The 14,340-nt window shown below is 49.4% G+C and overlaps 1 protein-coding gene across 1 annotated transcript; it reads right to left on the bottom strand.

The window, feature by feature from the left end:
* Window positions 1-891: 891 nt before the first annotated feature.
* On the bottom strand, window positions 892-10,794 carry LOC123056811 (uncharacterized). The gene is made up of 3 exons (XM_044480076.1): window positions 10,769-10,794; window positions 3,943-4,402; window positions 892-981 (listed from the first exon to the last, which is right to left on the bottom strand). The coding sequence occupies exons 1-3, from the start codon at window positions 10,792-10,794 to the stop codon at window positions 907-909; spliced, it is 561 nt and encodes a 186-aa protein (XP_044336011.1). The 3' UTR covers window positions 892-906.
* Window positions 10,795-14,340: the final 3,546 nt, after the last annotated feature.

Here is a 14,340-nt window from a genome sequence, read left to right as displayed (position 1 = left end):
CTTTAGTTTCTGCACAAGAATGGGTAAGACATTGGATGTGGAGGGAGTGAGTCCACTGGAGAGGGGGGACGCTCAGCTGTCAGGCAAGCAATTTGCTACTAATCCAAATTGGATGACTGTTCTAGAAATTTGATAGGGACAAATGTGGCTGGCTGATAAGGATTTTCTTCTCCATCCTTGGTATTGCCCTTCTTGGTTTTCAACTGTCCACCTACTGTATCTCTAATATGACACATACGCCTCAGTTAAAGTGATGCTTCACGCCATCTGGCAGGGGCTTGAACCTTGAATATTTTCATTTGGTGTTTGTTTTATGTCCATTTGCACATTCCAGAAAAGTAATTGATTTCCCGCTTGGTATCTTTTATTGTCTTGCTGACATTTCCTTTTTAAATCTTCCTGCTTTGAAGGTATGTTGGGGATTTTACTGTCGGCCATAGTGTCAGCGACCCAATTACGGCCACAGCAGCCCATGGGCCGGGCCTGGCTGAGTGCCACACCAACCAAGGGGAGGCCTGACTACAAGTATCCACGTAGAGAGCAGCGAAGATTCATCCGGGCTTGGATCAGGAAACGGCATCGGTGGCTTCTTCCCCTACCTCTGGCTCTCTGTGACACCCTCGATTCAATCGTACACTAATCATACACGCAAATGTGTACGATCAAGATCAAGGACTCACGGGAAGATATCACAACACAACTCTAGACACAAATTAAAATAATACAAGCTTTATATTACAAGCCAGGGGCCTCGAGGGCTCGAATACATAAGCTCGAATGCACAAGAGTCAGCGGAAGCAACCATATCTGAGTACAGACATGAGTTAGACAAGTTTGCCTTAAGAAGACTAGCACAAAAGCAACATCGATCGAAAAGGCAAGGCCTCCTGCCTGGGAGCCTCCTAACTACTCCTGGTCGTCGGCGGCCTCCAATGTAGTAGTAGACATCGGCGGTGGCATCTGGCTCCTGGGCTCCGACATCTGGTTGCATCAACCGGAAAGAAGAAGAAAGGGGGAAAAGGGGGAGCAAAGCAACCGTGAGTACTCATCCAAAGTACTCGCAAGAAAGGATCTACACTACATATGCAACATTATCAAAGGAAGGCTGTATATGTGGACCGGGCTGCAGAAATGCCAGAATAGAGAGAAGGCCTAGTCCTATCGAAGACTAGCATCTTCTGGAAACCACCATCTTGCAGCAACAGGAGGGAGTAGAGTAGCGTAAAGTAAAGTAGTAGTAGTGTTATCAACATCGGCCGGAGATCCTATCTCGACTCCCTGCGAGAAAGCAATCCCAGAGCCATACTGTCCAGTTATCATCACAATCCAATTCTCATCACCATCCAGTTCTCATCACAAGTATCCAGTTCTAGTTGTATCAATCGGGATACAACTACAAGTGTCCGTTACCGTAGGACAGGCTATCGATAGATATTTTCTTCCCTGCAGGGGTGCACCAACTTACCCACCACGCTCGATTAACTCCGGCCGGACACACTTTCCTGGGTCATGCCCGGCCTCGGCCAAACAATGCGCCGCAACCCGACCTAGGCTTAATAGAGAGGCCAGCACGCCGGACTAAACCTATGCCCCCAGGGGTCATGGGCCATCTCCCCGGGAACTCCCGCATGTTGCGTACGCGGCCGGTGAGCAGACCTAGCTACCTCCTTCAACAAGGCAGGCGCTTACGCAGTCCAACCCGGCGCGCGCCGCTCAGTCGCTGACGTCTATTAAGCTTCGGCTGATGCATACGACGCAGAACGCCCATACTATGCCCACGTGATGGTTAGTGCTATCAGGCTAGAGGCCCCTCGGATCAAATATCCAAATCGTAGTGGATTAGGAACGCGCGGTAACAAGCAGAGACTCACGAAAGATGTGACCCCGTTGCCCCGTCTCGAGGACTTGCGACAAGGGCTAGGAATGCCCGGCCACGCCTCGTAATTATCTCGCAGGCACCTTCCAGGTCCGCCGACTCCACATCACTCGCAATTAAGCTCGCGCGGGTACCCCTCAGGGCCGACCCGTCTTCAGTAACAGGGTTCAGTGTAAGTCATAGTAACCATAGTAACCGTGTGTCTAACACCAAGGGGAAAACCTGAGGAATCACCCTTGACGGATGCCACTCGATGTAATCGTCAAGGTGAACGTAAGAGGAACCACCCTCGAAGTTTACACTTGAGGGGTTGCACGATAGAGCCGTATCGGAAGTGGTTAAGGAGGAAATCACCCTCGATGACCCCGGCCGAATAGCTACACTACAGAGATCTCATCAGGAGTGATGTATAGGTTCCACCCTCGGCACTCGATGGTAACTCTGCAGAGTCGAGCAACAAAAGGGGAAAGTAATGTGCGGTGTCGGGGCCTGGTCTTCGATCCCGTTGATCGGGTCTTCTGATAATCCAGCAGGGCAGTCGGGTCAAGTGGGGGTCACTGATGGGTCTCTAACCAACCTATACTAAGCAGTTTAGGATAAGCAGGCAAGGTACAAAAGTAGATACAAAAGCAGGCTATGCATCAGAATAGGAGCAAACAATAACAGTAGCAAAATCTAATGCAAACATGAGAGAATGGAATGGGCGATATCGGGATGATCAAAAGGGGGGGGGGCTTGCCTGGTTGCTCTGGCAAGGAGGGTTCGTCGTCGACGTAGTCAATCACAGGGGCAGCATCGGTCTCGGGGTCTATCGGAGAGGAGGGGGAGAGAAACAATAAGTTCACGGCAATAATGCAAACAATATGCAGGACATGACTAAATGATATGCAGAGGTGTTCTACTGCCTAACTAAATGATTTAGTTAATTTAGGAATTTATTTGGATTTATTTAATTAAAGTTGGGCACTATTCATTCACTGAAATCGGTTTAAAAGTTCCATGATCATATAGCTATGGGCATTTGACGGGAATACGGAGGACGTATTCGGGTTCGTATCGAAATTCTAAGCAAGTTTCATGTATAAAGTATTTTCATCGGAGTTACAGATTATTTAATATGATTTTTCAAAGATTTAACAATATTTTGAAATTACTGTAATTCAAAAAACTAAACAGACAAATTGCTATGGGTACACAGGAGTGTACCCAGCAATGTGTGCACGTGTATGGAACATGGGGCAAGGGACTGGGTTGACCCAGTCAATATTTTGACTAGTCAAAAGTGAACAGTGCACGTGGGTCCCAATTGTCATAGACACATTTTAATTAACAGATTCTGCACTAAACTTAACTAGCTTAATTAGAGGGGGTGGACTAAACTAATTAGGGCCTCCCTAATTAACAGGGGGGTGTTGGGCTCAGAGGCCCAAATCGGCCTCTGGTGAGGCCGTGCCCGCACGCACGTACTCGTAGAGTACGGCGCCGGCGGCCATAGTGCTAGCCGGGAGGGAAGGCATGGTGCAGGGGGGTCGGGCTCCGGCGGCCGGGCGTGGCCTCCGGCGAGGCAGGGAGGGCCGCGCAGCGGGAGGGGCCGGCGCAGCGCGACGGGAGTGGGACAGCGGGTGCGGCGGCGGGGCACCCGGAAGCAGCGGACGGGGAAGGAGCCGGAGCGCGGGGTTAGGGCGGCAGCAGCAAGGCAGGGCAGGCGGCAGTGGGCAGCCATGGCGCCGGGGTGCCGGGCGGTGCTGGGCAGCAGCAGGCGAAGTAGTACAGGCAGGAGCAGCAAGCAGCAAGCGAGCAGCGGCAGGCAGCATGGGCACGCCAGGCGGGGAGCAGCAGCGGCGGCACACAGAGGCTGCGGGGGATGGCGGCTACGGCACGAGGGGAGCAGCGAACAACGCGGCCAACGAGGAGGAGCGCGGACAGGCGCGAGCTACGCACGGGGAGGGGCGCGACGAACGCGGTGAGGGGGAGTTCAGCTGCGTCAACGCAAGGTCGGGGCGGCGATTGCAGAGACGAGGAATGAGGGGAAACATGGGGAAACGTGGGGGAACGACGAGGCTCACCCCGGGGAGGCCGATGACGAGCTCGGACGGGCCGGGGGCTTGCCGGAGCGCGGATCCAGGGCGGCGGAGGTCGGGGTCGAAGGTGGAAGAAGATGGTGATGGCGTCGATGCGGCGGTGTTCCGGGCCAATCCGGACCCGTAGATGATGTAGTCGTGGATGGTGGTCTTCCTGGACAGCAGCTGACGGCGCGGGGTGGCTCCAGAGCGCCACAACGTCAATGGCGCGGCGGCAACCGAGCTCGGGCGATGGCTTCGAGTGAGGAGAGAGGAAAGAGCGGGGAGGGGAGGCGATCTAGGGTTCGTCAACGAGGCTCGGGGTCTTATCCGCCGCGAGGACCGCGGGATGGCCGCCACGGAGGCATCGGCGGCTAGAGTGGCCTGGATGGCCGCCACACCCTCATCTGCCTCCTGTAGCAGGAGGTTGAAGGAGAGATGGTGGTGGTGGGCTGGGCTGTTGTTGCTAGATGGGCCAAGGTGCAAAGTGCCACTAGAGCCCACTAACACAGTAGTTAGGCCTAAGTGCACAGTAGGTCTCCCATATTTTCCCTTTTTATATCATGTAATATTTCCACCACTCTTTTGCATTTAGCTCATGCAGCAAACGATTTTTGCTATAATTGAAACTTGGCACATAAATCAAGCACAAAATTTTACGGTGCCACAAAAAGTTTGGAGGCAAAAGAAGTTACCAAACCATTTTTAGAAATTGAAAAGGTCCATTTAATTGATGCTGGACCACTAAATTAAATCCCAGGGGCATTTTGGGAACTCCAAAAATGTTGGATGCAACATGAGAAATATCTAGGGATTATTTGCCATAGGATGAACTATTTTATTTGCATGAAAGAAGAAGCAAATATTTGACATGAAATTTGAATTTGAAGCAGATTTTGGACAAGTGGCATTTTGGCATGATGATCATGATGACATGACCATCATTAGGGGAAGATTACTGTAGTGTGATGCTGGGGATGTAACAAATCTCCTCCACTATAAGAAATCTCGTCCCGAGATTTAAGTGGGGAAGTAAAGAGTTACTTCGGGTGAACTGACCCATATAGGGTTAATTGTCTGGTGAACAATGCAGTGAATGTGACAGAAGTATCTCTCGAGTGGAAATTTAAGAAAACATCGAGAACAAAATATGAAGGTACAATAAGAAGTTTCAAGCGAATGGACAAACGATCGATGTCTGAAACAGAGTGTGAAAGGGGTTCAGAGCATCGAGAATAAGTATTGCATCTGATACGAGAACATATCACAAGAAGGTGGCTCATGAATTACATACGAAGCCAAGCGTGAGAGATAACCTTAGAAACAAGGGTGTACAGGAGAGTCAGGTTTCGATCCCGTGGAACTGTGGGTTATGGGCTCACCATGTGGGTTAAAAGCAGGAAGGGTGCTAACATTTGTATGGTCATGATAGCAAGGCAGGTCAGAGTATAGCTTGTCTATTATGTTGGCAACAACGCTGGTACCAAGGGCGAGGGACGAAGAGAACCATTTTCCTGCTCGTTAGACGAGGCGGACCAATAGGCAAAGTTCTCGTCCATCGGTGGTTACCGGAATGTCATCAACAATAGTAACAAGGTCTTACTGACAGAGTTGTACACCGAGGTGCTTACTTAAGCAGGGATTTATCTCTGCTCATACAAGTTAGATTACAAGAAAGGTGAAACAAACAATGGAAAGGAAAATGTGATTATTATGATAATCGGACCAATGGAAATGAAGAAGTGTTTACACATAAGAGTTGGGAGTATATCCTTCCCAGGGAAAAGCGGAGCAGGATATACATGATAGGACAGCAAGTTCAAAAGTATTTAGATAATGGGGGGAGGGAAGAATCATGATATTACCCATACAACGGTGTGAGGGTAATTGAACGAGAAACATTTTGTATTATGCTTTCGATGTTGTTGTTGATATTCGGAATACCACAGTCATGCTTCGATGCGGCAATGATATGGTGTTCCAAGTAGGGGTTGGAGTTGAAGATCACAAGAAATACTCAAAGAACAATTGCAGGAATAGCAAGGAGTCCAAGGTATAACCAAGACATGATCAATCATGTGTTGGAAAGAAGACAAGGGGGTAGTCGATGATAACTCAAATCATCATAGGTAAAGGATGGTATTTCTCACCATGAATTCATTTGTCATTTCAACAGAAGTCAAAATGTTGATGCTGATCACGACACATTTGTCGAGAGGCTCTATGAAGATGCCATCGAGCAGCGACGACAATAAACAAAAAGGGGTAGATGAAGTGAAAGGCCATGAGAACCACGGATTCGACACAAGCTCAAAATCAAACTTGTTGTTCGAGATGAAATGATAGGATGAGGAAGATCGACGTAAGCTTAGCTCGTCGTCGGAAGTTGCTCTTCGGGAAGAAGGACCGGGTAGCATAGTTAAAATTAGCGCTATAATGATATAGCTGATCAGGCTAGGAATAATGTGATGGAGTATCATTCCAATGAGAATTCACAAGAGGTAGTGCAATGACACAATATCCTCGAGATAACAAGGGGCAATACTCGAGGTAGATCAAAAATAGAGGTTGGGCAGATGAAATGATCTGCAAAAGACAAGTATTTTAACTTGTCCGGGAAATGGAATTAAGGAGAAACTATGGTCGGAACCACGGTTATGAATGATCAAACCACCGATACAAGATGAACTTATAACAAAGGGTAATCATTTTTACGAGCAGCTTCCACGATAAGTTCTACATCGGGTCCATGGGCATGAACACAAAGGTTCAAGGTCGACTCCCACTTCTTCAATGCATAACCTTTCATTCACTCCTCGTTTTCCAAGAAATTGTAGGGCAGAAGATTTATCTGGCGAAGTACCAGAAGAGTAAGACTCACATCTCTTTTGAGTTCACACGGATTATGGAAGGCATAAGTTCAACCCTTCGGGGAATTTTTACGAATCTATACATCCACCAGCCAAGTAAAAGATACGAGTTCAAAAGCAGAGTATCAGAGTCAAAGCAGATGATACAATTTACCGAAGGTATTTTGTATCAGAGAAAAACTCACAAGACTTTGGATGTGAAGGACATTGTCGGATAACAACCCAGCAATGGATCTGGCGATTCACGACAGAGTTGATGTGAGTATCGGTAATCAATCAGATGAAGAAGGGGATGCAAATGCATCAGCTTATAGAAACGTCTGAATGATTCGATGCTTGGGTACAAAGGAATTATAATTCCAAGACGAAGGATCAGAAGCAGAGGCTCTGATCAAAAGATGAGTAAGTAGAATAGACTTAGAGGTGTACCCGATCAAATCTGGATTGGGCAAGAACCAGCTCATATCTGGAAAGATGTCTTAGCCGGAAAGAAAATTTCCAAGGATTAATTGATGATTGCGAGTATTCGCTCACACGTTGAATCCATAGGAACAGAATGACAATCACAAAGAATTTTAAAGAATATTGCTAGACATATGGAATTAATCCTACTGCAAGCAGGCAAGGAGAATCAAGAGCAATAGGCTCCAGAGGATTTTCGGAAGATTAGATAGTATTTCCAAGTATTTTGGAAAGCATATGAACAACTGGGGATGAACAGACCCCGGTTAAGTGAATTATCCGCAGTGCAAAAAGAAGCCGCAAAGCAGAAGACACAAAGGATTCTCGAAAGAACGGAGAGTACATCTTGTAATAACATGAGCAACTGGGTATGAAGGTACAAGCGGCAAGGATGTTATTCACGGGGATTATCGGTGGTCAGGAACTGCAAGGCAGTGGACACAGGGTTTCGAGAAACATCAAGGAGTATCTGTAGAATCTTCTGGCCAAGCAAGCGATCATCGAAAATGTCAGGGCTCTCCGGGAGGAAGTGGGTACGAGAACCTAATGTCAGAGTTAGTAAAATGTTTAACCCGAATAGATGAGAGATCAGAGTCCCAGAGTATAGACGAGGAATAAAAGATCTTAATACCACCCAATGGCGACGTGGGCCTGTAAGACACACAGCCATGTTAGTAAAAGTTTTTGTAGTGCCTAGACTCAACTTCGGCCAAGGAGTTGGAAAGGGCGTTACCTACATGCAGTCGGCTCTAATACCAACTTGTGACACTCTCGATTCAATCGTACACTAATCATACACGCAAATGTGTACGATCAAGATCAAGGACTCACGGGAAGATATCACAACACAACTCTAGACACAAATTAAAATAATACAAGCTTTATATTACAAGCCAGGGGCCTCGAGGGCTCGAATACATAAGCTCGAATACACAAGAGTCAGCGGAAGCAACCATATCTGAGTGCAGACATGAGTTAGACAAGTTTGCCTTAAGAAGGCTAGCACAAAAGCAACATCGATCGAAAAGGCAAGGCCTCCTGCCTGGGAGCCTCCTAACTACTCCTGGTCGTCGGCGGCCTCCAATGTAGTAGTAGACATCGGCGGTGGCATCTGGCTCCTGGGCTCCGACATCTGGTTGCATCAACCGGAAAGAAGAAGAAAGGGGGAAAAGGGGGAGCAAAGCAACCGTGAGTACTCATCCAAAGTACTCGCAGGCAAGGATCGACACTACATATGCAACATTATCAAAGGAAGGCTGTATATGTGGACTGGGCTGCAAAAATGCCAGAATAGAGAGAAGGCCTAGTCCTATCGAAGACTAGCATCTTCTGGAAACCACCATCTTGCAGCAACAGGAGGGAGTAGAGTAGCGTAAAGTAAAGTAGTAGTAGTGTTATCAACATCGGCCGGAGATCCTTTCTCGACTCCCTGCGAGAAAGCAATCCCAGAGCCATTCTATCCGGTTATCATCACAATCCAATTCTCATCACCATCCAGTTCTCATCACAAGTATCCAGTTCTAGTTGTATCGATCGGGATACAACTCCAAGTGTCCGTTACCATAGGACAGGCTATCGATAGATGTTTTCTTCCCTGCAGGGGTGCACCAACTTACCCACCACGCTCGATTAACTCTGGCCGGACACACTTTCCTGGGTCATGCCCGGCCTCGGCCAAACAATACGCCGCAACCCGACCTAGGCTTAATAGAAAGGCCAGCACGCCGGACTAAACCTATGCCCCCAGGGGTCATGGGCCATCTCCCCGGGAACTCCCGCACGTTGCGTACGCGGCCGATGAGCAGACCTAGCTACCTCCTTCAACAAGGCAGGCGCTTACGCAGTCCAACCCGGCGCGCGCCGCTCAGTCGCTGACGTCTATTAAGCTTCGGCTGATGCATACGACGCAGAACGCCCATACTATGCCCACGTGATGGTTAGTGCTATCAGGCCAGAGGCCCCTCGGATCAAATATCCAAATCGTAGTGGATTAGGAACGCGCGGTAACAAGCAGAGACTCACAAAAGATGTGACCCCGTTGCCCCGTCTCGAGGACTTGCGACAAGGGCTAGGAATGCCCGGCCACGCCTCGTAATTATCTCGCAGGCACCTTCCAGGTCTGCCCAACTCCACATCACTCGCAATTAAGCTCGCGCGGGTACCCCTCAGGGCCGACCCGTCTTCAGTAACAGGGTTCAGTGTAAGTCATAGTAACCATAGTAACCGTGTGTCTAACACCAAGGGGAAAACCTGAGGAATCACCCTTGACGGATTCCACTCGATGTAATCGTCAAGGTGAACTTAAGAGGAACCACCCTCGAAGTTCACACTTGAGGGGTTGCACGATAGAGTCGTATCGGAAGTGGTTAAGGAGGAAATCACCCTCGATGACCCCGGCCGAATAGCTACACTACAGAGATCTCATCAGGAGTGATGTATAGGTTCCACCCTCGGCACTCGATGGTAACTCTGCAGAGTCGAGCAACAAAAGGGGAAAGTGATGTGCGGTGTCGGGGCCTGGTCTTCGATCCCGTTGATCGGGTCTTCTGATAATCTAGCAGGGCAGTCGGGTCAAGTGGGGGTCACTGATGGGTCTCTAACCAACCTATACTAAGTAGTTTAGGATAAGCAGGCAAGGTACAAAAGTAGATACAAAAGCAGGCTATGCATCAGAATAGGAGCAAACAATAACAGTAGCAAAATCTAATGCAAGCATGAGAGAATGGAATGGGCGATATCGGGATGATCAAAAGGGGGGGGGCTTGCCTGGTTGCTCTGGCAAGGAGGGGTCATCGTCGACGTAGTCGATCACAGGGGCAGCATCGGTCTCGGGGTCTATCGGAGAGAAGGAAGGGGAGAGAAACAATAAATTCACGGCAATAATGCAAACAATATGCAGGACATGACTAAATGATATGCAGAGGTGTTCTACTGCCTAACTAAATGATTTAGTTAATTTAGGAATTTATTTGGATTTATTTAATTAAAGTTGGGCACTATTCATTCACTGAAATCGGTCTAAAAGTTCCATGATCATATAGCTATGGGCATTTGACAGGAATACGGAGGACGTATTCGGGTTCGTATCGAAATTCTAAGCAAGTTTCATGTATAAAGTATTTTCATCGGAGTTACAGATTATTTAATATGATTTTTCAAAGATTTAACAATATTTTGAAATTACTGTAATTCAAAAAACTAAACAGACAAATTGCTATGGGTACACAGGAGTGTACCCAGCAATGTGTGCACGTGTATGGAACATGGGGCAAGGGACTGGGTTGACCCAGTCAATATTTTGACTAGTCAAAAGTGAACAGTGCACATGGGTCCCAATTGTCATAGACACATTTTAATTAACAGATTCTGCACTAAACTTAACTAGCTTAATTAGGGGGGGGGGTGGACTAAACTAATTAGGGCCTCCCTAATTAACAGGGGGGTGTCGGGCTCAGAGGCCCAAATCGGCCTCTGGTGAGGCCGTGCCCGCACGCACGTACTCGTAGAGTACGGCGCCGGCGGCCATGGTGCTAGCCGGGAGGTAAGGCATGGTGCAGGAGGGGTCGGGCTCCGGCGGTCGGGCGTGGCCTCCAGCGAGGCAGGGAGGGCCGCAGCGGGAGGGGCCGGCGCAGCACGACTGGAGCGGGACAGCAGGTGCGGCGGCGGGGCTCCCGAAAGCAGCGGACGGGGAAGGAGCCGGAGCGCGGGGTTAGGGCGGCAGCAGCAAGGCAGGGCAGGCGGCAGTGGGCAGCCATGGCGCCGGGGTGCCGGGCGGTGCTGGGCAGCAGCAGGCGAAGTAGTACAGGCAGGAGCAGCAAGCAGCAGCGGTGGCGGCACACAGAGGCTGCGGGGGGTGGCGGCTACGGCGCGAGGGGAGCAGCGAACAACGCGGCCAACGAGGAGCGCGGACAGGCGCGAGCTACGCACGGGGAGGGGCGCGACGAACGCGGTGAGGGGGAGTTCAGCTGCGTCAACGCAAGGTCGGGGCGGCGATTGCAGAGACGAGGAATGAGGGGAAACAGGGGGAAACGTGGGGGAACGACGAGGCTCACCCCGGGGAGGCCGATGACGAGCTCGGACGGGCCGGGGGCTTGCCGGAGCGCGGATCCAGGGCGGCGGAGGTCGGGGTCGAAGGTGGAAGAAGATGGTGATGGCGTCGATGCGGCGGTGTTCCGGGCCAATCTGGACCCGTAGATGATGTAGTCATGGACGGTGGTCTTCCTGGACAGCAGCTGACGGCGCGGGGTGGCTCCAGAGCGCCACAACGTCAATGGCGCGGCGGCGACCGAGCTCGGGCGATGGCTTCGAGTGAGGAGAGAGGCAAGAGCGGGAGGGCAGGCGATCTAGGGTTCGTCAACGAGGCTCGGGGTCTTATCCGCTGCGAGGACCGCGGGATGGCCGCCATGGAGGCATCGGCGGCTAGAGTGGCCTGGATGGCCGCCACACCCTCATCTGCCTCCTGTAGCAGGAGGTTGAAGGAGAGATGGTGGTGGTGGGCTGGGCTGTTGTTGCTAGATGGGCCAAGGTGCAAAGTGCCACTAGAGCCCACTAACACAGTAGTTATGCCTAAGTGCACAGTAGGTCTCCCATATTTTCCCTTTTTATATCATGTAATATTTCCACCACTCTTTTGCATTTAGCTCATGCAGCAAACGATTTTTGCTATAACTGAAACTTGGCACATAAATCAAGCACAAAATTTTACGGTGCCACAAAAAGTTTGGAGGCAAAAGGAGTTACCAAACCATTTTTAGAAATTGAAAAGGTCCATTTAATTGATGCTGGACCACTAAATTAAATCCCAGGGGCATTTTGGGAACTCCAAAAATGTTGGATGCAACATGAGAAATATCTAGGGATTATTTGCCATAGGATGAACTATTTTATTTGCATGAAAGAAGAAGCAAATATTTGACATGAAATTTGAATTTGAAGCAGATTTTGGACAAGTGGCATTTTGGCATGATGATCATGATGACATGACCATCATTAGGGGAAGATTACTGTAGTGTGATGCTGGGGATGTAACACTCTCTGTTCCCCTCTACTCCAATTTTTCCTCCCCATGAACATTGTAAGGAGCAATTTCTCTGTATTCTTGTGAGACAGTGTGTAAGATCGATCGGGACTCTAACACATAGATTATACAAAGAAGATGCAACAGTTGATTTTAAGAATAACTGTAAGGGGAAGAATGTCCGTTTGACAAATCCAGTTGTCAATATTTATTGTGAAACAGTTTTTTTTAGAATCACTGGGGGAAGAGTCCCTCCACCTGAATATATTACTCAAAGTGGCCATAATGCCAGGAGAGTGATCCAGTTTATAAGGAAAACCGGATCGAAAACCTTAACAAATTGACCCAGTTTATAAGGAAAACCAAGCCGAAAACCAGACAAGTAACAAGTGTTAAAAGGAAAGAGAGAGGACAAAGACGCCCAACATAAGGCAAGACCTAGGTAGCATACTAACAAGACCAGGTAGATGAGGGGTGCGTCGAGGGATCACAATACCAAGACTCTACACCCAGCCTAACGCACCGCACCGGCGTGCGTATCAAACCCCACAGCATAACAGAGGAGCTATTGGAAATATGCCCTAGAGGCAATAATAAATTGATTATTATTATATTTCCTTGTTCATGATAATCGTTTATTATCCATGCTGGAATTGTATTGATAGGAAACTCAGTTTCATGTGTGGATACATAGACAACACCATGTCCCTAGTAAGCCTCTAGTTGACTAGCTCGTTGATCAAGATGGTTACGGTTTCCTGACCATGGACATTGGATGTCGTTGATAACGGGATCACATCATTGGGAGAATGATGTGATGGACAAGACCCAATCCTAAGCCTAGCACAAAGATCGTGTAGTTCGTATGCTAAAGCTTTTCTAATGTCAAGTATCATTTCCTTAGACCATGAGATTGTGCAACTCCCGGATACCGTAGGAGTGCTTTGGGTGTGCCAAACGTCACAACGTAACTGGGTGGCTATAAAGGTACACTACAGGTATCTCCAAAAGTGTCTGTTGGGTTGGCACGAATCGAAACTGGGATTTGTCACTCCGTGTAAACGGAGAGGTATCTCTGGGCCCACTCGGTAGGACATCATCATAATGTGCACAATGTGATCAAGGAGTTGATCACGGGATGATGTGTTACGGAACGAGTAAAGAGACTTGCCGGTAACGAGATTGAACAAGGTATCGGGATACCGACGATCGAATCTCGGGCAAGTACAATACCGCTAGACAAAGGGAATTGTATACGGGATTGATCGAATCCTCGACATCGTGGTTCATCCGATGAGATCATCGTGGAACATGTGGGAACCAACATGGGTATCCAGATCCCGCTGTTGGTTATTGACCGGAGAACGTCTCGGTCATGTCTGCATGGTTCCCGAACCCGTAGGGTCTACACACTTAAGGTTCGATGACGCTAGGGTTATAAAGGAAGTTTGTATGTGGTTACCGAATGTTGTTCGGAGTCCCGGATGAGATCCCGGACGTCACGAGGAGTTCCGGAATGGTCCGGAGGTAAAGATTGATATATAGGAAGTATGGTTTTGGCCACCGGAAGTGTTCCGGGCATCACCGGTAGTGTACCGGGACCACCGGAGGGGTCCGGGGGTCCACCGGGAGGGGCCACAGGCCCCGGAGGCATACATGGGCAAATAGTGGGAAGGGACCAGCCCCTAGGTGGGTTGGGGCGCCTCCCACCAAGGCCCAAGGCGCCTCCTAGAGGGGAGGGGGGCAAACCCTAGGGCAGATGGGCCTTAAGGCCCACCCTAGGTGCGCCCCCCTCTCTCCCCCTTGGCCGCAACCCTAGATGGGTTTGGGGCAGCCGCCACCCCTAGGGAGGCAACCCTAGATGGGGGCACAGCCCCTCCCCTTCCCCTATATATACTTGAGGTATTGGGGGCTGCAAGACACACGATTTGATCTCTCCCTGGCGCAGCCCTACCTCTCTCCTCCTCGTCTCTTGCGGTGCTTGGCGAAGCCCTGCTGGAGTACCACGCTCCTCCACCACCACCACGCCGTTGTGCTGCTGCTGGATGGAGTCTT

This window comes from Triticum aestivum, chromosome 3A, assembly GCF_018294505.1.
Source record: "Triticum aestivum cultivar Chinese Spring chromosome 3A, IWGSC CS RefSeq v2.1, whole genome shotgun sequence".
NCBI lineage: Eukaryota > Viridiplantae > Streptophyta > Magnoliopsida > Poales > Poaceae > Triticum > Triticum aestivum.
The sequence above is the reverse complement of the archived record's forward strand: the minus strand, read 5'-3'. Positions and strand labels throughout refer to the sequence as shown.